Source organism: Aspergillus viridinutans (assembly GCF_018404265.1).
Source record: "Aspergillus viridinutans IFM 47045 DNA, scaffold_2, whole genome shotgun sequence".
Lineage (NCBI taxonomy): Eukaryota > Fungi > Ascomycota > Eurotiomycetes > Eurotiales > Aspergillaceae > Aspergillus > Aspergillus viridinutans.
Genome location: NW_025091218.1, coordinates 1,127,134 through 1,151,180, shown reverse-complemented (window position 1 = coordinate 1,151,180; position 24,047 = coordinate 1,127,134). Strand labels below are relative to the sequence as shown.

Genomic DNA, 24,047 nt, shown 5'->3' with positions numbered 1-24,047 from the left:
CTACGGGCCTACGGCAATGTGATTGTGGCGGGGTTGCAGCAACGTAGGCCATCTACTGGATGCAGAATCATGCAGCTTCAGTCAATTAAAATCATCAATTTTGGCGCGGTATCGTCGGCTTCATAAAAACAATCCCTGAAACTCAATGCGAGAAAGAAAAGACAAACAGAGGAAAGACAAAACTGTACAGTACATGCAAACCGGCAAACAGCAGACAGAGCCGTCCTGGGCCCACGATTCTCTCATTTAGATGAATGAGAGACAGGGCCCGAGGAACAGGCTACTGAATGCAAAGAAAAGCCATCAAACCAATGCCCATACAGAAAGCCACACCTCGCCCATCCCCTGTACTGGGGGTCAAGGGGGCAGATACAGGAACCGACTAGACCGTCCTTGCGCCGCGCTCTAATTACATTGACAAAAGAAACAGCTGATGAAGGTTGCCCACAGCCGCAAAAGCAACACCTTGCAGACCTTCAACAGGCATGAGAACAGGGAGAACTGCTTTCACAGCCCCCTGTTCCACACCTCCACCCAATTGTCAAGTGCTTGCTTGGCAGCTTGGAGGGACTGAATCGCAGCGAGCCATTTGGTCTCGGCGTCCTCCAGCTTCTGCTGCAGTTCTCTGCTAAGAACCGCATGCACTGACAAATGGGCGGCTCCTTCCAGATTGTTCATCGGGAAGGAGGGTAAAGGCCGCGACCCCGGAGCCGTGGCGGGGGACCTGGCAGCAGCGGGCGCCACGACGGGTGCTGGAGTCGTGTTGCGAACTGCCGCCTGCTCAACGGCTTCAACATCACGCTCCGCCTTTGGCTTTCGCCCCCGTCGGGTTCGCTTCCGTGGAGGGTTAGACGCCTCCACGGAGCCGGTCCCTTCGACGCTCACAGCGGCTGCGGGTTTCGATTCGGTCGCGCCCGAAGACGCTTCCTCCTCGACTTCGACAAACTTGCGTTTGCGAAGTCCGCCCGGGGCCTGCCTCTTTGCGACAGAGACACCAGCTTCGGATCCGGCGGGACGAGGGGCGGACTCCGTCAACACCTCCTCGTTTTTGCCCTTCAACCGGATCCGAAGGGGTCTCTTCGCTGGTGGGGGAGCCTGGTCCTCCGCGCCCACCGAGGCAGAAGGGTCACTGCCATTGCCAGCGTCATCCCTGACACCGACGTGTGCCTCTGCTTCCCTCTTCCGTTTCCGGGAGGGGACGTTGCCTTGAAACAGTTAGCTCGTCGCGATCAAGAGAGAATGGAAGAAGGAGACTTACTGTCATCGTCTTCGATGACCTGACGGTGCGTGCAACGTATTTTTGACTTCTTGCAGTTGGCACACGCCGGCGTCATTTTTTTACCATCGGCGCCTTTGGCCGCCGACGGCTGGATGCGCCGCTAGAGGATCATCAGCATGGACATACCCCAGAAGCAGAGAGCGAGCCAGATACTAACCTTGCGGCTGCGGGAGGGCTGTTCGCCCTCCTCCACACTAGGGGCCCTCTCGCTCCCAGCGGCTTCCTCAGCCTCGGACTGGGGATTGGCGAGGGGCTCGCCGGCATGGGACGCCTTCTCACTGTGGATGTTTGCCGTGTCAGCCTCAAGCTTGACCCTGGCACAGTCGAGGCACATGCTGGTCACCATGCCGACGAAACCCTTCGCGCGAGGGGCCCCGCACTTGACACAGAGCGCGTCTGCTTGCTCAGACATTGTGGTGGTCTTTGGAGCTGGCCCGTGTTAGCTGAAATGTCGCCAACGGATCCAAGTGATCGATTGGTATCTCACCAATGTGATGTGGGAGCTGCGCGGACGACTTGTGTTAGCAAGCTGAAACGACGCCAGTTCATCAAGAAATTGACCAGTTCCTTACCAGAGATGTAACAAGCGAAGCTTGTAAGTATGGAAATGATTGATGATTTTTGAAAGCCTTGATAACAGCTAAAGAGCAGGATATGGAGGAATGGTGGTAATGATGGTGATGATGGATGAGAGAAGAAGAGAAGGAGAGAGAGAGTGTGTGAGATGGGAGGGGGCTTGAATACTCTCAAGCGACACTAACAGACAACATAAACAAGAGAGTGAATGTTTAACTGAGATGGATACACCGAGTTGGCGCTGCTGGAGCGGAATATTCCATCTAAATTCGACACCCGGCTCCACACTGAGGGGGAAGCAGGCGAGACTGGGAGACTCAATTCACTGCTCTCTGGGATATCGCCTCATCTAATCCCAATTGGGACGATATATGCTCTTATCAACAGGATGTTCTGGGCATATCCGGGCCTGACCCGGAACTGGATCATCCGGGTGGTTGAGCACGGTGGGCTGGGAGAACAGAACCTGCTGAAGCTCTTTGATATTCACTCATCTGCTCTATATCAACTAACAAGGAAGTACCAGCAAGACAAGACCCCCGTCTTTTTGGTCAGCCATGGCACAAAGAAGAGAGCAGAGAAGAAAACATTCTATATTATCACACAGTATGTCATAGAATAGTTGGAGCAAAGTATTGGACTGCTTCACGTCACTCTGCAATTAGATCAAATTACATTGTCTATGGCCATAGCTCAGTCTCTTCCCATCTAGCATCATCACCAGTCCCGCCAACAAGGGTCCAGTTCCACCGCCGTGGCTTCTCGTAGTCTGAAAGATCCAGCCGCTCAACCTCATTCGCCCGAATGACAACCACGCGAAAGTTCCCACGAGCAACAGGGTCATGCAGATCATTCAGCTTCTGACCAAGCTTCAGCTGGGGATCAGTGGGTACTTGCGATCTCGGCGTCCCAGGCGGAGGATTCTTGAACGAACCTATACAACATCAGCTATCCCCTTCAGCCAAACACAAGAGACCAAACCAACCTCTAAGAACAGGCGTATGGTTCGCAAAATACGTCGTCACCTGCCTCTCCCAGCTCCACTCCTTCTCCTTCTCCTCGCACCCCTCACAAACCCTCAACCCCTTCCTAATCTCCTCCCTGGCCTTCTCCTCCCGCTCCGCACCCGCCGGATCCGGATCCCCAATCACAAACGCCTCCCCTCGCACCCGCCACTGATTGCCCACATCCTTCAACCAGAATACCGCCTCAACCACATTCCCCGACTCCTCCAGCTGCCCGACCTTCTCCATCCGCACATCCGTCGTCAACGAGATCATCTCGCTCTCGTACACGGGCGGGTTCGGGCGCTCGTTCTGCGCCTCGAGGGCTTTGAGCGCGCTAGAATGTAGTTCTGGGTTTGGGAACCAGCCTCGGAAGCCGCAGGTGCGGGTGCGAGGGACGGTCTGCCCCTTTGCATCGAGCGCGACGGTTGTGATGTTGAATTCGGAGGTGGAGGAGGTGGAGAGGTGGGATTGGAAGGTTGAGAGCCAGGGGGCGCGGGGCGGCATCTTTGCTGGTGATGACGGTTTCACGGTTGAAGTAGCGGATGAGGACGTAGACTGGAGTCGTAGTTGGAGGGCTAGGGAGGAGAGACGTTTGCTATAGATGTTTTGAGCCAGGGTGTGTGGTGCGGATTGCGGGGTTTGGATATATCGATTGATGGGACGTATTCCGTTCTTTCCCCCTGCAGAGTAGATGGGAAATCTAGCAAGCAGGACTACTCAGTTGGAATATCTATCCTGTGCTTGAAGCATCAAGCCATGTAATCAAGCAGAATGATCCTAAACTACAGATACATGATGACGTTGAGGCCGATATATAAAGCGCGTGTTGTTATCTTATCAGATTGAGCGTCTTGGCATCAGTAATCAGGCCGTTCATCATTTTGTTACGACGCCTGATACGAGTCAATTAGTAGTTGCTTATTCTGTGCCGCAATGGCCCGAGATGGACCAATCTAGCTATGCTCGACTTTAAAGAGCTTTTGTATTGTGCTGCCGAGGAACACGCATAAATAACTCCGAGTAAAAAAGAACCCACTAAAACCACACATGTGCCTCTCATGCAGAGCCACCAAGAAGATATTCGAACACAAAATTCCCGTAATAGAACAAGTGGAACTCAACGCCGGCCCGCATTCACGTCTGCATCTGATTCTCATCGTCGCTGTCCTCACCGGCATCCAGAGCGCCTCCGGGTATCCGCCCTTCGTTCAATTCCTTCTCCAGTCTAGTAATCTCCTGGAGACTTCTCGCCTCACGGATCATCTTTTCGACCCGCTTCCTCTCCTTCTCGGTCAGTTTGACCCTAACAGCCTTGTCTGCCGGAGCTCGCTCAGCGCCGCCAGATGGTACATCAAAGGTACGAGATTTGATGCCCATAATCTTGGACGCGAGAGCTGTCGGTTCTTCGGCAGTACCAAATAGCTCCTTCGCCTTTGCCCGCTCAGCGTCTTTCACTTTCTGGTAGTCGAGGAATCGGACGCTTGGTATCCGCCAGATCACCCAGTATCGGTAGTGCTATAAAAATCAGCAACTCTTCCTTAAGCGGACGCGTTGTAGTAGCGATTAATCAAATCTTGAGTACGGAACGCGCGCTAAAAAGGCAAGGCAGCTCACCTCTTTCCGTGTAACAGGGTTCTCCAGTAACACCAGATGTGTCAAGCGTGTCAAGTTTCGGAGGGGGTCCAAGTCCGCCAACTCGGACATATTGTTCGCCGTGAGGACCAGCGTCGTCAGGTTGGGGATGGTGGAAGCTATCGTCGGCTGAATATGCTTCACCCGATTGCGCGCAAGAAGGAGGGTGCGGAGACGAGGAAAGAAGGGAAAATTCCCCAGGGAGGAGATATCGTTATCCGTAAAGTCGATCGCATCTTGGTCCTATTGCCTATAAGCCTTCTACTACAACTGGCAAAGGGAATCGAGCTGACAGGCTCAACGTTTCGATCAGAAACATACCTTTGCAATACCCAGGTTTTCAATCGTGGGAATCTTGTGCCCTACATAATTCAAAGGAAACGATATCAATCCAGCTCATTTCAAAAGTGTAGTATCTGTCCTTTTCAGGCCAAAGTGTAAAACCCACCTCGAAGGTCTAGCTCGCGATCCTTGAGCGGATTGATGTAGGAGAGGGAATTCTGAATAAGTTCGACGGTCAATCGCATTGCGGCGGTGGATTATTACTGCTGTTCCTCTATTGGGGTATCATGCACGCAAATAATGCGCAGAATCGAACAAAAGGGAAGAATGATAATTGAGATGGGAACAAGGCAATTGGAATATATCGCAGAAAGCGGAGATTGAAGCCGAAGCTCTAGCGCATGGCTGAATTATTGAAGCAGCATTACCTCAAGATTTTGCCAGGCGGTGAGGTTGACCAACTCAGCTTTCTAATGAAGCACGTGATGTTACAGAGCACGATCGCATCAAGAAACATCCAGTATTTCAGCTTATTATGGAGGTGCTATATAGGTGATTTTGAGTCTATGATACATGAAACCTCATTAAAACGTACTAGCCAATTTCATCCCAGAGAACGGCTTGCAGAAAGATGTCGCAACAAAAGCAGCAGCTATGTACTCCGGAGCATCATAATATAGAATGAGGAAGGAAAGATAGCAATTCAACATTTTGATCGAATCGAGGAGTGACAGGGAGGTCCGAGTCACTGAGAAAAAGGGCTTCAGATGCAGCAAACGACGATGGAAAGCCGTACCGTAACACCAAACGATATGCAAATCAAGCCGTATGATCATACAGCGACATTAGTCTTGATTAAGGGGGGTCATATTGGGTGATCTGTGAGATCTCGTCGGACTGCCTGCCCTAGAGCGACGGCCGTTTGTGGTCGGGCCTAGCGCTAGTGGAACCAGATGGTCCCTACTCTCCGTCCTCACGACCAACCCGGCACGATCCATGGCATTGACGCCAGAATCGGCGGTGATTCCCAACCCGATGGTCGATGTGGACGAATTGTCCAATCCGAATTTGAAACTAGGTGTGGTTGGACCGCTCCAGGTTGTTGTTCGCTTCGGAGGCATAAAGCTACTCGAATCTGTATCGGAGGAGTGTCTTCTGTCCAGAGAGCCACGACCGGAGCCTACCACACCCAGGTCAAATTCATGGGCACCGTCTTCAAGAACGCGCTCGTATGAATGTGATCTGCCGCCGAAGAATGGTAGTTTGCCAGGAAAGGTTCTTCGCTTCCTGGGGTAGCTCGGATGAGACGGGCCTCCACGCTTGAAGAGACCTTTGAACATGTGGTAAACCCTCAGTCGACGACTCCGACCGCAGAGGAAGAATGCAGCCATTGCAATAATAATTAAGAAAAGTAGGAATCCCGGAACCCTGCGCGAGGAATCGCCATCGAAGAGCGCATCGTGCCAATTCGCAACGTGAAGCGACTCATTGTTGGGAAACAATTCGACGCTAGGATACTGGAAGTCATTGGGTACACCTGGAACATTGCTGCCAAAGCCAACTGGGAGCGTTTCTTGAGCTTCTTGAACCTCCACTGGAACCTCAGAGCATGCATAGAGCACCATTTTACCCAGTGTCCAGCTAACTTCGGTGGAGTGAATCTTGTGAACCGCTTGGAAAGGATCAAGGAATCCTTTTTCCTTGCCATGGGCGAGAACTTCCTTTGTTCCATTGTGACCTGAACCAGTAGTATCCTCGAGACCCACGCGAGGGATACCGATGCCGTCGTGCAGCATATTGATGATCCATGAAGCCTTGAAGCAAACCTCGGAAGCCGATTCCCGATCGACCTTCTCTCCCCATGACTGTTTTTGTATACCTTGTTCGACGGTTTCCCAATCTTGTGAACAGAACTGTTGTACCCGCTGTTGATAAGTGTTGAAATCGTACGCTTTGTCCTTGTGTCCCATTTCAAAGATCTCATGCGTCGTATGCCAGTACTCGCTAATACCGATAAAATGATTCACATCGAAGTCAATAGCAGGGACATGCACTCCGTGAAGAAGGCAAGGTTCATCCGAACAGGGCGCATCCTTGTCCAAAAGCGGGTATGTTTGTCGCAAGCATTCATCGAATCGTCCAGTTCCCAGCAGAGACAACTCCGCTATGTCGTCGGTCGGGAGAGGTTTGCCGTCAATTGTGGTTCGAAATCCATTGGGGAGACAAGGGTCGGGAAGTTCCTTCGCGGTTCCAGCTGCGGTTTGTAGGGCCTCCAGATAACGTCTCCGAGCTTCGTGCACGCCAAATTCAAGCCAAGATGTGACAAAAACCCGATGCTCCTGGGTGGAACCGTCGATGTTTCGCAGCCGAAGTAAAGCCAGGTCATTCGCGTGTTTCTCGGTCTCGGTTATATTGGGCGCAAAGGCAATCTGTGCGGATGCACCACCCATATCCAAGAACCCATAAGTATGATGGCCTTTGCCATGATCATGCCCTTTCGGTTCATCGAAGCTGCCCAGCAAATAATTGGTCGCGATCCATCCGTAGAGGGCCTCTGTCACTCCTGGGATGACCTGAATGTGCACGCCGCAATCAGGAAGCAGAAAGTCATAGTTCTCACTGGCGTAGGAGCAGATCTGTTGCAATAGAAGCTCGCGATCACGATTGGGTAAGAGTCGCATCCCAGCAGTGGCCAGGAGGAATATGGGAGTATCCTTTATCTGATCGGCGGGGACGATCTTGCGAGCATGATCGAGAAGTTCCGCAAGATGATCTGGGCCTACCGCTTCCGGCCTGTCGGCGAACGATGACACGCCTATGACAATGCGATTGTCAGAGAGATGGATTCTAAAGGGAAAGTGCAGACATGCGCTCTGCTATAACCTACCAGGGTGTATCTTTTTCGTCCATTCCGATTTAGTTTTGATCTCCGGTAATGTTTTCAGCTCATCACTTTTAGCGTGTTTGCGAGCGATAGCGGGGTCCAACCACCGATAGACGTGCACTCGAGTCCCCTGCCTCAGTTGTTAGCAGGAAAGCAACGGCATTTCACAGTTAAGACGCTTACAGATGATCCCGCATCTAGGACGATGCCGTAATGCCCTAGTGTGCGACACGATGGTAAGCTGCTGCTTCAACAGCGAGGAACAAGGTAAACTGAAAAGGGGAGTGGCGGCATACATTTGCCCATTGGAACGTGGAGGGAAAGTTGATAATATTATTATATGTCAAGCATTGCCGCCAGATTGGCGACTCCTGAAAAGCGAACGTTTTGAGAAGCGACAACACTCAGATGAGAACAGGCGTCGAAGTGAAGCAATGCGATAGCATGCAACCGTAAGCTACACGGGCGGAGATCGATAGAGGACGGAGAAGGTGGGGAAACCTGGGGAGACGAAACCAAAGCTTAGATGAATCAAACGAATGGCCTTGCTCAAGCAAGATAAAAAGAACAGAACAAGCAGAGAAGACGACGACGCCTACAAGGAAGACGACGACAATGATGCGTACAGGGTCTACCCGGAGAGGAGAGGGAAAAAAAGGGCCAGAAAAGTTACAGGGTAACGATAAGACGGGAACGGATGGCGACAGAACGCGACCACTCCCGTCGCCGATCGCCAGCCAGCGGGACCGTACACCGGAATACCACTAGTCCTCATCAGAAGAGATCTGGAACCATCTGGATATCATGAATTCATGATAATGACAGTGGTCACAAATTGCACTTATTGCAGCCCGGACATAAATTCCACAATTTTTTCGATATAAGCGACTGAATACAACAGCATAAGGTACAACTCTCAACTGGACCCTGTACTAGACTTTTCGAGAATACGAAAATTTCATATGGCATACGTACTCCAGTCCCAGCCTCAGACGTTCATGCTCCTCATCTCCCCCCTCCTCTGCAATCAAAACGCTGAAAATAGCCCCGAAAAGCGCGCTAAAAGGCACTAAACTTACGCCCCTCCGGTCGGATTGACGTAAGCTGGCCCCACTTTGCTGAGTTTGCCCGTTGCGTCATTGGCGGAACTTGACAACTTTATCTCCTGCAGTGAAACTTGCTGATAGGCTGATAGTTGACCCTGAGACGTCAAGTGTCAAACTATCCACGGTTAGGATTCATTTATGCTATACAGATTACAGAGTGCGTTCTTGTTGTCGTTGTATTAGAAGGACCTATGAATATGATTTGGTTCAAGGTGGTCTTGCAAAGATTGCCCCGTCTCAGTCATGCCGGCTGTGGCAGCATCCACTTCCAGTCATCAATATCTGTGGAGGGCAGCGTTCATGGCTTAGTCCTCCCACGTCCTCTGTTCAGGAACATGGTAAACTTTCTAGCCTACGTGCTGAATGGGATGCATTCCTCTCCACTCATCCCTCCGTGAGCCTGCGTGGTCCCCAGGTTAGGCCATCCACACGGTAGCACCCACTACCAACTCCACCGATAGGGTCGTGTCAAACTTCAAAATCCCTAACCTTATTGGACCCCACCTAAGAGAATAAAGCTAAGATCTAAATTATTGTAAGAAACAAATTATCTAGCCTACATTGCCTTCCCCGCGTGAGTTTCATCCTTTGAAACTGATGACTGATTCGAAACCCCGATAATGGTTGGGGTTGTCACGGTAATGCAGTGGTCCAGTAAGCTCCAGTCTCCGATCTGTTCGTCAAAGAACTGAGCCTGGTCAAGTCCGATGATTTCGGATTCCTCGTCGACCCGCAGATCCATTCCCGGGATGAACTTGAGAATGTATAGCAAGACGCAGGAGACCACGAACGAGTAACCCGAGATGGCGCAGATTTCAGCCAGTTGGTAGCCAACCTGAATCCCATTTCCGTCAATCGCTCCCCTTGAAAAAGTGAAACCATCAAGAGAGGAGATATTCTCAGTTGCGAACAGGCCCGTCAGGAACGCGCCGACGATGCCTCCCACACCATGGAGCTTGAACACATCCATGCCCTCGTCAATGTTCAGCCAGTCGTTGATATTCTGCAGGAGCGAGCACACAATGCTGGTGATGAACCCAATACAAGCTGCTAGCCAAACGGACACATACCCGGCCGCCGGGGTGATGCCCACCAGACCTGCAATGGCTCCTTCACAAGCTCCAACTACGGAGAACTTTCGCTTGTGTTTGATGTAATCAACCATAACCCATCCTAAAATGCCTGTGCTCGCTGCCATATTAGTGTTGAAGATGACCACCATAGAACGCACACTGGCGTTGAGAGATGAGCCGCCCTGTCACTGGTCAGCGGAGTGGCCTTCAAGGCACACAATTGTTGATGATGACTGTACATTGAATCCAAGCCACCCGAAACAGATCAAAACGGTTCCGATGAAGACTAAAGTCGTGTTGTGGGGTTTGCGCAACGAAACCATACCATGATCCTTTCGCTTCCCCAGCACCATTGCGTAAGCCAGGGCAGCCCAGCCGGAAGCAATGTGAACAGGACCACCACCGGCGAAGTCCAAAGCTGGAAGATTATAAAGCCAGCCGTGGCTGCTCCATGTCCACCGCGCCGCCGGGCAGTAGACGAGTGTGGCCCAGAAGAAGCTGAATATCAACGATGGCAGGATATTTCCTCTTTCAAAAGCGCCACCGACGACGATCATCACCTGCCGCAATCAGCATACGAGTCTCATCTGTCGCAGGTATACGGGAGCACTCACCGTGCAGGCGCAGAAAAGCAGCTGATACAGACAAAACACAATTTCAGGAAGCACTGCAGAACCTGGGGACGGCGCTACAAGGACATCCCTCATTCCAAAGTTCTTGAGAGTGCCGATGAACGGACCGCCGTCCCTGGAGTAAGTAAGAGAATAACCCCAGAACATCCATTGAAACGTTGTTCTATTCAATGCTCAGTATCAACAAAGTAGTATCGCCTCGAGAAGCAAGGAACGTACACTGCAAGGATCATCCAGGACTGGAAAAGCAGGGCCAAGGCAGATTTCCTGCGAGCTAACCCACTATAAAGCAGACCGATTCCAGGCAAGATAAGCCAGACAATGAAGCTGCAGGTCATGATATAGACATAGTGATACTCGAATCCGACATACTGCGCATTCACGTCGACTTTGGTCGGATCACCACCTTCGGGTGTCGAGGCATTGTAAACCGGCTATCGTCCATGAGACATCGTCAGTCATGTTCGATTCATAGCGCAAAAAACTTGCTTCATGAAGATGGGTACATACCTCACTCATACTGCAAGGATGTTCGTCTCGCGGCTACGCTTTCGTCTTCCTCGTTCGGCTCACGCTCGAATAGCCATACGAAGATTCGTAGCGACCAGGGCCCTTCAACATGGCTCTGCCACATTTATCTATCCTTGTTTCTCGAACTATTGGCGGTTTTCAACCACCGAAGCATGCTCTATCACGGCAATAACGTCTAGAGAGCAATCATGGAATTCATCGGGAACAACTTACTCACAACAGCACGAGAACCCTTATCTATTCGCGCCAAGATTCAGGAACGCCAACTTAGGCTCCATAATCACGATAATGCCGCTTGAGTAACTCGATAGTAGGTGCTCTGGGCTTGCTTTTGTTGCTGTTGCCAGGGTGCAAGGAGGCTGGGCTCTCAGAGAATACTGATAAGGCGTAAGGCTGCAGCTGATGCTCTTATCTCCCCGGATCGTTCCCCTCTCTAGGGTTTAGAGCTATATCAGGTTGCTCGTAACGGGAAACGCAATGCGTAAGGGCCGACGGCGATCATTGGTGGTAGATAACAAACCCTATCGGGTATTGCACAATTCGATAGAAATGTAGATTGGAGCTTTGGACCGATTTGTAGGACTGGCATTTTATTCCTGACTCGGTATACATCAATCAGATGTATCATTGTTGAATCGCTGACAATATATGTCCATATCACTGGCAGAGAGATGTAGCCAGCCTAAGTGTAACGGCACCATGAAGCCAATCTTAGCAGAAAGGAAGGAAGCAGGACTGAGATCTCAATTGAGGTAAAATATGTTGGGGCATATCTATATCTGCAGGTATGAGAACGTAGGAAGGTAATGAAGAGAAAGGAGCGAGTGTAGGAGCGATGGAGAGTTGCTCGGGGAAATATGGTCTATATTGCGAGCCAGCACCACTGGGCCCCTAATACTATGAAGCAGAGGAAAATGTAGACGACGTCTGACATTTGTCCTTCGACCTGAGGCAACCAAGACAGCCCGCATGATGGTTACGAAACGAGAATATGGTTCAATGATGTTTTGCAGATCGTAGTACAGGCTTTTGGAGGGGTTGACGCAGGGAACAACTCCAGCATTGTCACTGTTGGAGATTTTGTAGGCTAGTAAGATGGTCTTTCGTAGAATGAGATACACTTAAATGTATATGTACAACAATTAGTTACAATGCAGAGTGTATGCATACAGTGAGAAAATATGCGAAATTGGAGGCAAAATGGGTAGGGTACAACAATCCTATGCTGTTAGGAGGGGTATTGGCAAGAAAGCGAAAGCGATCAAGAGAACGTCATGCAGCGAAGATCAAAAGGATAGAACAATTCATAAGCCATCAGGCCCGTTAGAGTTTCGACGGCGTAATGACATTTCTACGCATCGTTCGTGTCGAAACATCAATGTTATTCGTCGGATCAGGGCTTGCTGCACTCTCGAATAATTTGCTTCCGACAGTATCGGTCATTGTAAGAACGCGCGATGACACCGTGGCTCCGTCCCGACGGTTTTTGCTATACCAGTGTCAGTAGAAACTAGAGAGAAACTGTAGGAGGATGGAGAAGGATAGTCTTCACTCACCCTTCACGTCTTGACTGAGCGATCAACTCGGTGAAATCCCATAGACGGCCGCGGGGCAAGAGTTTGCCTGTTGCTGGGTCTCGCTCTGGGGTCCATTCAGAAGCAAGTTTGATTGTAGGACCTGTGCGAGACTCTTTGCTCTTTGCGACAAGGATGATCCCTTCTTCGGCGAAACGTTGGTAAGAATTCTTGAGCGTTTCTTTGTTCACAGCCTCAAAGTAAGAGAGATCTCCCTGGTGGTACAGAGTTTTACCAAGCTACAGAAGGTATTAGAACCATGGTGGACTAAGCGGGCTTCGAAATACTTACGATCTGCGCACTGTCTTCCGCTTTCTTTTGGTCAATCCAAACGTCCTTTAGCCCGTCCAGCGGTGGAGTGAGCCCCATGAGGGACACTGCGCCAAGCCAGGCCGCCTCAATGAAAGGCCAAATAAGGAAACAATAGAAGTCGTAGTTCTCTCTTCCGCGCTGACGCTCAGCGTCACTAAGTTCGACAGAGAGTGGCTTCCCAGAGGAATCTCTGGAGACCGTAATGACTTCGTCCTTCTCTAGTCCTCGAAGTGTTTTCTCGAGGTTAGTTGTCAAGCCCTCAGGAGGGAAAATGAATTCACCGCGGAACAGCTGCGGAGAGTCAGTATCTTCGCGTCCGTTGTAACCAGGGCAAGCTTACCTGTGATAGGAACGAGACCTGTTTCAGAAGATCTTCAAAGGGAATACGTTGGTGTGCAGGACCACCACCCTGTTTGACCCTTGTGTACATAGCCGCAGAGACAAGTGCTTCCGTTATGAACAAATGGATTGTCATGTTGCGGTAGAATGAGAGCTGGAAGCGGTCTATAGCATAAAAGGTAGGCTCGGCCAAACCGGTTACCACGCCCACAAGCTTGGGGCCCAGGACTTCCAGCGCACGATCTACGACGAGCTCAGTGGGAGATCGATAGAAATGAGCAACACGCCCTCCTTTCGCTCGGACCCGTTCGCAGAGCCATTCGACACGGCGTACCAGCTCTCCCTTGCCAACACCGCGACCACGGAGAGTCAATAAAACAGTACCAACAAGAGCAGTTGGCATCATCACGGACACATTGTTGATATCAGAGAGAACTCGGTATCCCAGCGTTCTCAGAATGCGCCCTCTCTCTGTGTAGCTGAGTTTGTGGCCAGACTTTGCGTCGATCTGGTTGGGCAACCGACTCAGTTGCTGCGTGAGGAACTCTCGCAGACTCCATGGCTCATGGAACCGAACATCGACCCGCCCCAACTTCAATGACAGAACAGAAGACGACGAAAGGAGGTCAGCCAAATTCTCTTTTCGCTTCGGCTGGCCAAGGAGTTCGCTAATGTAGGATCTAATAGATGCGTCAGAGAGGTGTGATAGGGAACCATATGTTCTGGGGTGCCATACTCGGTCTCGATGACCTTGTCATACTGCGTGCTCACGGGACAAATAATGGTGTCTTCAACACGTCCCGACAGCAGGCTGTCCACGATGAAATTCAGGATACCGAATTTCGGTGACAAAAGCTTGCCCGTCCGTGATCGTCCCCCTTCAATGAAGCATTCGAAATTAAACCCTTTCTGCAAAAGAGTATCGATGTATGCCTGGACAACGGTATGATACAGTGGGTCATTCCCGAAGCTTCTCCTGATCCACATAGCGCCTGAAATGGTTAGCTGCGATGGTAGAGAATTGCCGTGATGACGGACTGTACCTGCGTGTTGTAGAAAAGGGCCCAGTAAAGGAATGTTGAGATTGTCACCGGCCACGACGATCGGCAAGCCAATTCCCAGACGATAGCAAATAAGCTGCAGTGACACGTAGTCTACATGAGACTTGTGGCAGGGCAAAAAGACGATAGATTGCTTCTTCTTTGCTGCTTCCTGGGCAACCGATCGCAAGCGCAGAACTTCCTCGCTGGATACGTGGATTCCTGGAACAAAAAGATCAACAATCTGCAGTCATCACACAGGAACACAGTTTTAGAGGCACCCTCACCCTGATGATAGGCTCGTGTGAGAAGTTGCGTGCAAAGATAATATGCCCCTCGGATAAATGTCTTACTCTCCATCTTGCAGATCATATTATCCATCATTGTATCAACAACCTCCTTCAAATTGCTCTCAATCTCAGCCCGACGCTGCTTTTTCTTTTTCGATACAGAGCCTTGGCCTATCTGTAGTAGCCCTTCCTTTTCCTCTACCGCAAGGCGCATCTCCGCTAACTCTTTGACCTTAGCTTGCAGAATTGGGCTGGCAAGGATGCTCGACTTGATTCTTTCCGAGAACCCCGGGTAAAATATAGGCTGTCCAACCACATCGTTGTATGCACGCCATCCTGTCCCCGACATGTAGAGGCTAACTTCTCGCAAGAAGTCAAAAGGATTCTCACGAAAGCGCGCCATATGAGAAACGAGGTTGCGCTCCGTAATTGGGCCATCCTGAGGTCCACCAGTATACCCGCTTGGATGAATTGTTACCTTATCACCAACAATCTCCAGGTCAGGGGCCTCCATGGGTGCCCTTTCCACCGGCATCGTGAATCGGAGCTAAAGGCGATTGTTGCGGGGAAGGGGAAGTAAAGGAGCGTTATCGAAGAAGCGAAACGCCGGTCCAAATGGCATCTAATCGGGAACGAGAGGACGCAGGAGGTCAGATAAGTCGCCGTCCGTCAGATGATTGGTAAAAAACATCCAGAGCCATGACCAAGCCTGGATAGTTATACCCCTGCCAGCTCTGCGTCTCTCTCAGACTCTTGGGTTACTTCCCCAGAATACCTCGGATATTAGTCATGTGATATATATCATACCATATTTACCGTTTGGTAAATTGTAACGGGGTCTGGAATACACAACACTAAGCCCGATAAGGTAAGCGACAGGGAAAAAGAGCTAAAAAGCTCCAAAGGATGAGGTCAACGCAGCAGCCACCAGCACGACCATCAAACGCAGCAGGCATTCAAGCAATCAGAGAGCATGACTGTCCTTGTCAATGGCATCATCCCACTCTGGAAGCTTCATTATATGAACGTCAGGCTGTTTAGTGGTGCCTGAACCGTCGTTGCCGCTGCACAGCGGGACTTCACCCTACTGCACAACCCTGGACTCCTTGATCCACTGACCATCATAAATACGGCGCAGTGATGTCGCGTTGGCTGAGAGCTTTTTCGAGTATGACTCCCTTGTTTCTGTGACCGGAGAAGCGTGGTGCACTTTCTGACTTTTGCCTGTCTTTGCTAGCTACCACGTCGTTGTTCAATTCCACAATGGCTTCTCGCCAGCACTCGTTCGAGGTGTTTCGCGATGTAGACCCCCTCCGAAAGATGCGTCGACAACTGGTGCTGTCGAACCGGACTGTAGGCCTCGTTCCCACAATGGGCGCTCTGCACGAAGGTCATCTTTCGTTGATGCGACAGGCAGCGGAGGAGAACACCGACGTCTTTGTCAGTATCTACGTTAACCCAACTCAATTCGGAGTCAATGAAGATCTATCGAGCTACCCTCGTACATGGGATAGTGATGTGGCGAAAATGGAACAATTGAACGAAGAATTGAGTCGCCAGGGTGAGAAGTATGGTCGTATCACGGCTATCCTAGCGCCTACATCTAAGGTCATGTACCCTACATTGCCGCCATCATCCGAGGTAGACGGCGACGGTTCGTTTGTCACAATCACACCAATTTCAAAGAAGCTTGAAGGTGCTTCCCGTCCTGTCTTCTTTCGCGGAGTTGCTACAGTTTGCATGAAGCTCTTCAATATTGTCTGCGCCGACCGCGCATACTTTGGGCAGAAAGACGTTCAACAAACGGTCGTGATCAAGAGGATGGTGAAAGACTTCCATATCCCTACGGAGATCAAGATTGGTGCTACAGTCCGCGAACAGGATGGATTAGCAATGAGTTCGAGGAATGTTTACCTGGGGTCGAGAAGACGTGCCGTTGGTCTTGTTCTCTTCAACGCCTTGAAAGCAGCTGAGGACGCATACCTGTCTGGCAAAACAAACCGAAACGAGATTTTGGATGCCGCCAATCGGATGACACAGAAGGTACTCGGCGACCAGCAGGCTTTGAAGCCCTCAGAAAGGGCGCTTTTCGAGGTTGATTATATCTCCCTCGCGGACCCTGACACTTTGGATGAATTGGAGGTCGTTGATCCCTTGAGAGGTGCCATCTTGAGTGGCGCAATCAAAATGGCTCCTCTAGAGCAGTCAAATCCCGGTGAAGATTGTGGTCTTGGTGATGGGAAGGTACCTGTACGGCTGATTGACAATCTGATCTTGACAACCCGGGTTTGACCGTTCACCAACGTCCCTCAGCTCATACCTTTGGCGCGACCATATTGGATGCCCTTCTACATCTCTTATCGGGGTTGGAGTAACGTTTGTATATTCCCAGGCAGCAAGCCCTGTATTAAGCCAAAACTAGCACATATTTAACCAAACACACATTTGCACCATGAAGCTCGAAAGGCTATTCCCATCATTGATCGCAAGTCCAGCCAAGCTTGACTGCTCGAGGACATCGCCCTCAATTACATGCACACAATCAGAAATCGGAAACTCTGGCCCATTATTTTCCGAAATTAGACGCTGAGTATTCCAATATACCCGCCTTTATATAATTTATATACAAGTAGACAGCAACGTGAGCCTCCTAGATCAGAACGTGGCGCCAAAACAGGAAACTAGGGCAGCCTCTCAGGGCTCGGAAGCAAATCGGCCCGAGAAAATTTCCCTGTGCAGTAAAGTCTTTTCCCGCATATCCAAAGCAAGCCGACAATGACTGATAACAAACAGCTGTGCATTTCAGCCCAACAAATCTCCTCATGGCGGACGACGGCTTGCTCCTGAACTTCTCCCTCGGTGATAACAACATCATCCAACCAGAGACGAAGCTCAAGGGCGGAACATGGCGGGACCGGCTCAGCGCAAAGAAAATCGCCAAGCACCACGCCAAAGGTCCCAGGGAAGCCGGCGAGGAAGACAGTGCACCCAGAGCCCCGCGCAACCCCAATAGAATCGAAGTACCTTCCTCGCGGCCGGCCAAGAGACAGAGGACAGATGGAGGCGATAGCGGAAAGCAACGGTCGCACGCGCATCCGCATTCCAATCGACCCCGCCAATTCATTTCATCGTTGTTCACGAAAAATCCAGAACCGCAGAAAGTCGAAGAAGTGAAGGAAGAAGGGCACGTCGAGGACGCCAAACCGACGAACGCGCCGCTCATCGATGGACTAGACACATTTACGAATCTGGGCCTGTCGCCGAATCTGGCCGCACATCTTCTTACGAAACTGGAGCTGAAGGCTCCAACGGCTATTCAGAAGGCGTCTATCTCACAGCTTCTAAAGGAAGACAGTGATGCTTTTATCCAAGCGGAGACAGGATCCGGAAAGACGCTGGCGTACCTTCTTCCCTTGGTACAGAGGATCATGGCTCTCTCGGAGCCTGGCAAGCAAACCGGAGCGAATGCAACGGACGCAAAGGGCCAACCTATCGTACACCGCGACAGCGGTTTGTTTGCCATCGTTTTGGCCCCCACTCGTGAGCTGTGCAAGCAGATCTCTGTTGTGTTGGAGAGTTTGCTGCGATGTGCGCATTGGATTGTGGCGGGTACTGTCATTGGTGGTGAGAAGAAAAAGTCAGAGAAGGCCAGACTACGGAAAGGGCTCAATATCCTTGTGGCTACGCCTGGACGACTGGCGGATCATCTGGATAATACGCAGGTATTGGATGTAAGCAATGTGCGGTGGTTAGTGCTTGACGAAGGTGACCGATTGATGGAGCTGGGTTTCGAGGAGGAGATTCAGGGAATAGTGAAGAAACTCGACGCACGACAGCGTCCCAGCCGCATACCAGGCGTTCCTACGCGGAGAACTACAGTTCTTTGTTCTGCGACGCTGAAAATGAGCGTACAGAAGCTTGGTGAAATCAGTTTGAAAGACGCAGTCCACATCAAAGCAGACCCAGAGGACGAGGATGAGACAACCAGGAAAGGTAGCAAAGAGGAAGAATTCGCCTATCTGGTGCCCGCCCAGCTCAAACAATCATACGCCGTCGTTGCGGCAAAGCTGCGCCTGGTCACGCTCACTGCTTTCTTCAAACGCACTTTTATGAGGAAGGGATCAGTCATGAAGGCTATCATTTTTGTCTCCTGTGCTGACTCAGTCGACTTCCACTTTGAAGTATTTACACGGAAACAAGAGAAGGAGAATGGCGACGAGCCTAGCGATACAGAGAAAGCAGAAGATAAACCTCCATTGTCGCCTCATGGTACCATAGCACCTGCCACTGCTTTTTCGAATCCGTCAAATCCTGTGACTTTGTTCCGACTCCACGGTTCGCTGCCTCAAACCGTCCGGACTTCTACTCTCGGAGCGTTTTCGAAGAGCCGCGAAGCATCTGTCCTGATCTGTACCGACGTGGCCTCTCGCGGTTTGGATCTGCCAAATGTCGATCTGGTTGTGGAGTACGATCCAGCATTCAGCGCGGAAGACCACTTGCACCGAATTGGACGTACAGCTCGTCTAGGCCGTGACGGCCGGGCACTAATCTTCCTTCAGCCTGGATGCGAGGAGAATTATGTCGAAGTTCTCAAGAGGTGCTACCGCGACGGCGGAAAGGCCCTCACTCGCACAGATGCCAACGATATTCTCAAGCGCGGATTTGGCGGCAATGTGGAAAGCGGAAACAAGGACTGGGAGACAAAAGCGACAGATTGGCAGTGCGAGGTTGAACGTTGGGCGCTGGAGAACCCGAAATACCTCGAGATGGCTCGGAGAGCCTTCCAATCGCACATCCGTGCGTACGCCACACACATCGCCGCCGAACGGAGCATGTTCAACATCAAAGAGCTCCACCTGGGACATCTCGCCAAGGCATTTGCGCTGCGTGACCGTCCCAGTAAGATCAATGTACCCGGTTTACGACAAGGAAAGGAAGAGACGAAGAAGGACTTCAAGGCTGAGAGGAACTCTGCGGCAGGAAAGAAGAGAAAGGCTGGTGGTGCAGATCTTGTCGATGATATACCGTCTGCCAACAATACGGCAACGGCAGCCCAGAAGATGAGGGCTAAGATGAAAGAACACATGGCTGGAGCAAGCGAGTTCAACCTTGCCTAGTCTGTGCTTGAGCTGTATATAGAAGAGCGGTGACTCATTTCAGTAGATATCCCATAATGAAATCTTACCATCTTTTGACCCAGCAGCCAACCAGTGGGTGGTTTGCACCTTTCGGCTTCTCTGATGCTGCACAGCTGCGAGTGTATAGGCATTATCCTCTCGTGTTGTAACTTGTTGATGGCCGTCATGCGAATCGTTCCCGACTACTTCGGCGCTTGAGTCGTCCATAGGCGAATCATTTGTTTCTGCTACAGCAGGGACCTCCGCGAACCCAATCGTATAACATCCCTCTTTATGCCATTTCAACACCGCGAGTTCCTTCATGGTCTCGCACGAGTAAACCCGAATCCTACTATCCCAACCCGCCGTCCCAAAGATCTTCCCATCAGATCGGATGCGGATACCCTGCTGGCCCGCATGTTTGGTATTAACCGTCTTCAAAACTGCCTCCTCCGGCCGGTTTATCGATGGGTGACCACCATTACCCAAGCGGGGAATAGGATGCTTCACCAGCAACGCGTCAGCAGACGATGAGAGGAAATAGTTCCCCGGAGGGAAGACGTCGATAGACAAGACCGGTTGGCTATGAGGCCGACAGGCATAGAGCTTCTCCCACTTCCAGGAAGCGGTAGTCCCCTGTAAGATATCTTGTTCTTTAACAAGACCTCGCCGGGCAAAAAGCATGACGTGCCCATCTTCGTACGCCGATGCAACATACAGATCCCCAGGCGGTCCCGTGAACAAATGAGCCGCCATGACCATCCCGGTATCCGTAGTCGTATCCGCGGGAATGGTACATACGCGCCTCTCGAGCGGAAGGTGGAACAAATCGATAGCGCCTGAGTTCAGGGCGTTAGGAACCGCTATCAGCGCAGGCGACCGGGGCGCGTCCTGCGGCGTAGCGTCTGCAGATTCTTCCGTCGCGTTGGCGCCTTGACTGTTCTCCGCACACGCGCTCTCTCTTAGAAAGAGCAGCGAGAACGCACAGAAGTTCAGCGCGTTCACAGGAAGGGAATGCACGAGCCAGGGCTGGCTGGCGGTGTTTGCCTGAGGTCCCTCGCCGATATCGACGGGCAGAGTTTTCTGAAGGGCTTCTTCGTCCTGGCGGCGGATTCTCCACACTCGCAGTTTATGATCTCTTCCATGCCTGGGCCGTCTTGTTAGCCATAGTCTGATACTGGAATTAGGCGCGGACATACGTATATACATCTGTTTCTGCTGTCGCAGCGGAAGTAAAACCCTTGACTTCAAGAACCGCCCCTTCGTGCGCTTTCCATGCGGCCACCGGACGTTTCATCACCAGGTCCCAGACAACTATCCATCCATCCGCGTCGGCCGAGATTAGCCGCAAATTCTGGTTGAACAGATGCAACGCATGTATTGGAGCTGCATGTCCGCGAAGGATATAGATAGGTGTTGCTGGAGGTCGGGCGGCCTGGTTAGCGAACTCGCTGGGTTCGCTCATTTGTTCGTTGAAATGCACAGAAGTACCAAGTGAAATGATTTCGGGCCAGGATCTTCCTAAATTTGATGCTCTCTATCCGTACTGAATGCTGGTGCATTGATGAAGTAAGAAACAGAGATGCGAAGTTCTACGGAATAAGCAAGTCTTGGCGCTATCTTCATCATCCACACAACGCGAGAGGGAATGGTGAAGACTGCAGAGGCAGCAGGCATTACGGATAAATAGGAGGAACCATTGAGAAACTGACTAGAGTTGATTGTCGGATGCCCACATCAATGAAGAAGAAGAGTTAGGAAAGCATTTTGTTTATCTCATCTATACAGGACATATACTGAGAAACATGAAGCCGCAAATATACACCTCCAGAACACTAGTGTACAACAGGCAAAATATATACATCATGACATCGATCACATTTTGAAAAGACAATTAACTGTACCAGCGTTGAGAAAAGCACATCAAAGTCAAAAATCGTGGAGAAACCTTCGTGGTATCAACGTGAGAAACGCCCAGTGACTGAATCGAGATAAACCTCCAGAAAGAAAAGCCAAAACTCCGTCCGGTCAATCGACGTATCTAAATCAGAACAAATCGTACGAAAAATCATGTATAGGATGATGAGGTGCGACATAGTATTCCTGGTAAGGGTGGTTTTCCATGGAGAAATCGGCATAAGCCATGATCGGATTGATCGCACCGGGTGGACATCGTAAGTCGGCTGTATCGGACGCATGCAAAGGGTTATGACCATCGAATAGTGAGATGGTCTCGGTGGAAACAGATGGAACTTCCTGTTGATGAGGAATTTGCCAACCCCAGGCTTGCTGGAGGTCATTCCGGATATGTTCAGCGCGCCAGCCGGTCTCCTGGACGATCCTGTCGAGTATCTTGATCACTTCTTCTTGAGCCTCCTTCGTCACCAAACATTCCGCCGCAACGGCTAGAAATTGGATGGACAGGCCAGCAATGCCGCTGGTCAAAGTCAGTGAAAAACACTTCTCAACTTCCCGGGAGCCTCCATACCGATCTTTGACGTGCGCCACAATGCCACAGATATCATGCGCATGAAGCTGCTGCATGTGCTCCATTTCGGGGCTGAATTCAGATTGCGAGAGATGAAGTCTGGCGAGCATCAACCGTGACACATGGTAAAATAATCGAGCGACTATCGCGGATCGCTTGATCAACCTTTTTGAAAATGGGTCAGTGAATATGTTCTGTAGAGCAGTGAAAGTCAATAGACCTACCAGATCTCAGGAAATTGTGATTTGGATCTGGTTTGCCACGGATGAAGATAGCCGACAGGCATCATGGATCGTGGTGCAGCTTTCGCCCACTGATCACACCAATCGTTGTATGTATTCCACTCCTCCTGGAAGTTATTTGGTGAACTATTCGACGTCTGAGAATGAGAGACAGAGGAGCGAAAATTTGCGACTTTGGCACAGATATAAACCATACGATGGGTCCACATTTCTTCGTTGCCCGCGATGCTGGGCTCCGCTGGGTCCATAGTCATCTTTACACCCCAGGTATCAGGATCCCAGGCCAAGGCCCAATTGTACCGCATGCAAATGAGCAGCTCCATGCCAACATTGAGCCAGAAACAGGCACCGCCCAAGCCCGGGGATCTTGCATCCCAGTGACATTCCTTAATGAGCGCTCTTGCGCCTGCAATATGATTCATGTCCTGAATCGAGCGGGAGCTCATTAATTCGTATACATTGAGGACGACAGCGGTTGTAGCACACAGTGCAGAATCACGATCCGGATCTTGCAAGGAGTGGAGTAGGTCTCGGGAAGCTATGTCATGAAAGTACGTCGCCCTCTCTTCGCCGTACGCAGGATTGACCAGATACAGGTGTCGAGCACCGCATGCCATAAACGCTTTCAGAAGCATAGGCTCCTCCAATGCGTGAAATGGCAATATTTGGGTGAACTGGTCAAGTCAGAAGCAAGAAAGCGATGATTTACAATACAAGAGTCCTTACATGCTTGACTGCATCCATAGAATCCATGCACAGCCCCACCTCCTCGACGAAGACCCGCAACAGCAAGATGTCTTCGGGGTCGTTGAGATATACACGGTCATTCGAGCCCTTTGCTCCAACCTTCGCTGACTTGAATGGGGCGTATGAAGCACCCTGATCAGGGAAGACAGAATAATCCATCGACAGCGCATGACCGTCGAAGTTACCGCTTTGATCAGGCAGCGAAATCTGAGTGATTCCAAACAGCGAAGGCATGCTGTCCATCGAGGGACTTATCAGAGAGGGATATTCTGACGGCAAAGACAATTCCAAAGGAGGTTCCATTCCCGGAGGGGGATATCTCTCGGCTCCACCCACATACTCTGACGCGATGACTCTGGATTCATCCCGGAAAGTGACAGATGCGCCAGGAGGGCGAGGGATACAGTGTGGAGGCGCCACGGTCTGTGTATCAATAAAATTCAAACGAACGCCACGTCTGCATATTCTCCCTGATTTGCGACAATTCTGACACCGGTGCGAAGTCTCGTCGCATTTCAGATGGCGCTCTCGACATGTCAGACAGCCCGTACGGACACGCTTCGGTTTGCCGCCAACGATTCTTTTCCGTCTTTTGCTCGATAGACGTGGTGTGCTCGCCGGCGAATTAGTCGATGTTGGCACCTCACTCTCCTCGAAAAGGCTGGTATCAGGCGCATCGTCTTGGGGCGCTTGGCCGGCCAGTAGTTCAGGATCTGCAGTGTTTGAGTCGATGGTATCACCGTTCGCATTCCCCTCCCGAGAGAGTGGGTCATTCGAGATGTTCCGCTTGAACTGTGGAAAGGCAGTGTTGCCGACAGAAGCCATGTCAAGTCGTGCTCAGTCCTTCGAGCACTTCCTTCACTGACCAGGAACCGCCCCAGAGCACACGAGAACGA

At 51.0% G+C, this 24,047-nt stretch overlaps 10 protein-coding genes across 10 annotated transcripts; 2 read left to right on the top strand and 8 right to left on the bottom strand.

Annotated features, from left to right (window-relative positions):
- Positions 1 to 507: 507 nt before the first annotated feature.
- On the bottom strand, positions 508 to 1,691 carry Aspvir_004007 (uncharacterized protein; the record flags this gene model as incomplete). Its single annotated transcript, XM_043267245.1, has 3 exons — positions 508 to 1,205; positions 1,259 to 1,379; positions 1,437 to 1,691. 3 exons carry the CDS (start codon positions 1,689 to 1,691, stop codon positions 508 to 510), a joined length of 1,074 nt encoding a protein of 357 aa, XP_043123180.1.
- An 844-nt stretch (positions 1,692 to 2,535) lies between these two features.
- On the bottom strand, positions 2,536 to 3,366 carry Aspvir_004006 (uncharacterized protein; the record flags this gene model as incomplete). The annotated part of the gene is made up of 2 exons (XM_043267244.1): positions 2,536 to 2,789; positions 2,841 to 3,366. 2 exons carry the CDS (start codon positions 3,364 to 3,366, stop codon positions 2,536 to 2,538), a joined length of 780 nt encoding a protein of 259 aa, XP_043123179.1.
- Positions 3,367 to 3,996: 630 nt separating this feature from the next.
- On the bottom strand, positions 3,997 to 5,021 carry lea1 (U2 snRNP complex subunit LEA1; the record flags this gene model as incomplete). The annotated part of the gene is made up of 4 exons (XM_043267243.1): positions 3,997 to 4,377; positions 4,477 to 4,737; positions 4,816 to 4,856; positions 4,943 to 5,021. The coding sequence occupies 4 exons, from the start codon at positions 5,019 to 5,021 to the stop codon at positions 3,997 to 3,999; spliced, it is 762 nt and encodes a 253-aa protein (XP_043123178.1).
- Positions 5,022 to 5,621: 600 nt separating this feature from the next.
- Positions 5,622 to 7,966, bottom strand: Aspvir_004004 (putative nucleoside diphosphatase (Ynd1); the record flags this gene model as incomplete). The annotated part of the gene is made up of 4 exons (XM_043267242.1): positions 5,622 to 7,591; positions 7,664 to 7,790; positions 7,844 to 7,878; positions 7,957 to 7,966. 4 exons carry the CDS (start codon positions 7,964 to 7,966, stop codon positions 5,622 to 5,624), a joined length of 2,142 nt encoding a protein of 713 aa, XP_043123177.1.
- A 1,356-nt stretch (positions 7,967 to 9,322) lies between these two features.
- Aspvir_004003 (ammonium transporter) lies at positions 9,323 to 10,990 on the bottom strand (the record flags this gene model as incomplete). The annotated part of the gene is made up of 5 exons (XM_043267241.1): positions 9,323 to 10,021; positions 10,079 to 10,399; positions 10,454 to 10,634; positions 10,691 to 10,905; positions 10,982 to 10,990. 5 exons carry the CDS (start codon positions 10,988 to 10,990, stop codon positions 9,323 to 9,325), a joined length of 1,425 nt encoding a protein of 474 aa, XP_043123176.1.
- A 1,335-nt stretch (positions 10,991 to 12,325) lies between these two features.
- On the bottom strand, positions 12,326 to 15,092 carry Aspvir_004002 (lysophospholipid acyltransferase family protein; the record flags this gene model as incomplete). The annotated part of the gene is made up of 7 exons (XM_043267240.1): positions 12,326 to 12,491; positions 12,559 to 12,815; positions 12,868 to 13,179; positions 13,229 to 13,907; positions 13,964 to 14,219; positions 14,271 to 14,489; positions 14,555 to 15,092. 7 exons carry the CDS (start codon positions 15,090 to 15,092, stop codon positions 12,326 to 12,328), a joined length of 2,427 nt encoding a protein of 808 aa, XP_043123175.1.
- A 605-nt stretch (positions 15,093 to 15,697) lies between these two features.
- Positions 15,698 to 16,849, top strand: Aspvir_004001 (pantoate--beta-alanine ligase PAN6; the record flags this gene model as incomplete). The annotated part of the gene is made up of 2 exons (XM_043267239.1): positions 15,698 to 15,725; positions 15,795 to 16,849. The coding sequence occupies 2 exons, from the start codon at positions 15,698 to 15,700 to the stop codon at positions 16,847 to 16,849; spliced, it is 1,083 nt and encodes a 360-aa protein (XP_043123174.1).
- A 530-nt stretch (positions 16,850 to 17,379) lies between these two features.
- On the top strand, positions 17,380 to 19,674 carry dbp7 (putative ATP-dependent RNA helicase; the record flags this gene model as incomplete). The annotated part of the gene is made up of 1 exon (XM_043267238.1): positions 17,380 to 19,674. One exon carries the CDS (start codon positions 17,380 to 17,382, stop codon positions 19,672 to 19,674), a length of 2,295 nt encoding a protein of 764 aa, XP_043123173.1.
- Positions 19,675 to 19,713: 39 nt separating this feature from the next.
- Positions 19,714 to 21,139, bottom strand: Aspvir_003999 (WD40 repeat domain-containing protein; the record flags this gene model as incomplete). The annotated part of the gene is made up of 2 exons (XM_043267237.1): positions 19,714 to 20,821; positions 20,874 to 21,139. 2 exons carry the CDS (start codon positions 21,137 to 21,139, stop codon positions 19,714 to 19,716), a joined length of 1,374 nt encoding a protein of 457 aa, XP_043123172.1.
- A 581-nt stretch (positions 21,140 to 21,720) lies between these two features.
- Positions 21,721 to 23,976, bottom strand: Aspvir_003998 (Zn(II)2Cys6 transcription factor; the record flags this gene model as incomplete). The annotated part of the gene is made up of 4 exons (XM_043267236.1): positions 21,721 to 22,111; positions 22,163 to 22,327; positions 22,387 to 23,078; positions 23,131 to 23,976. The coding sequence occupies 4 exons, from the start codon at positions 23,974 to 23,976 to the stop codon at positions 21,721 to 21,723; spliced, it is 2,094 nt and encodes a 697-aa protein (XP_043123171.1).
- Positions 23,977 to 24,047: the final 71 nt, after the last annotated feature.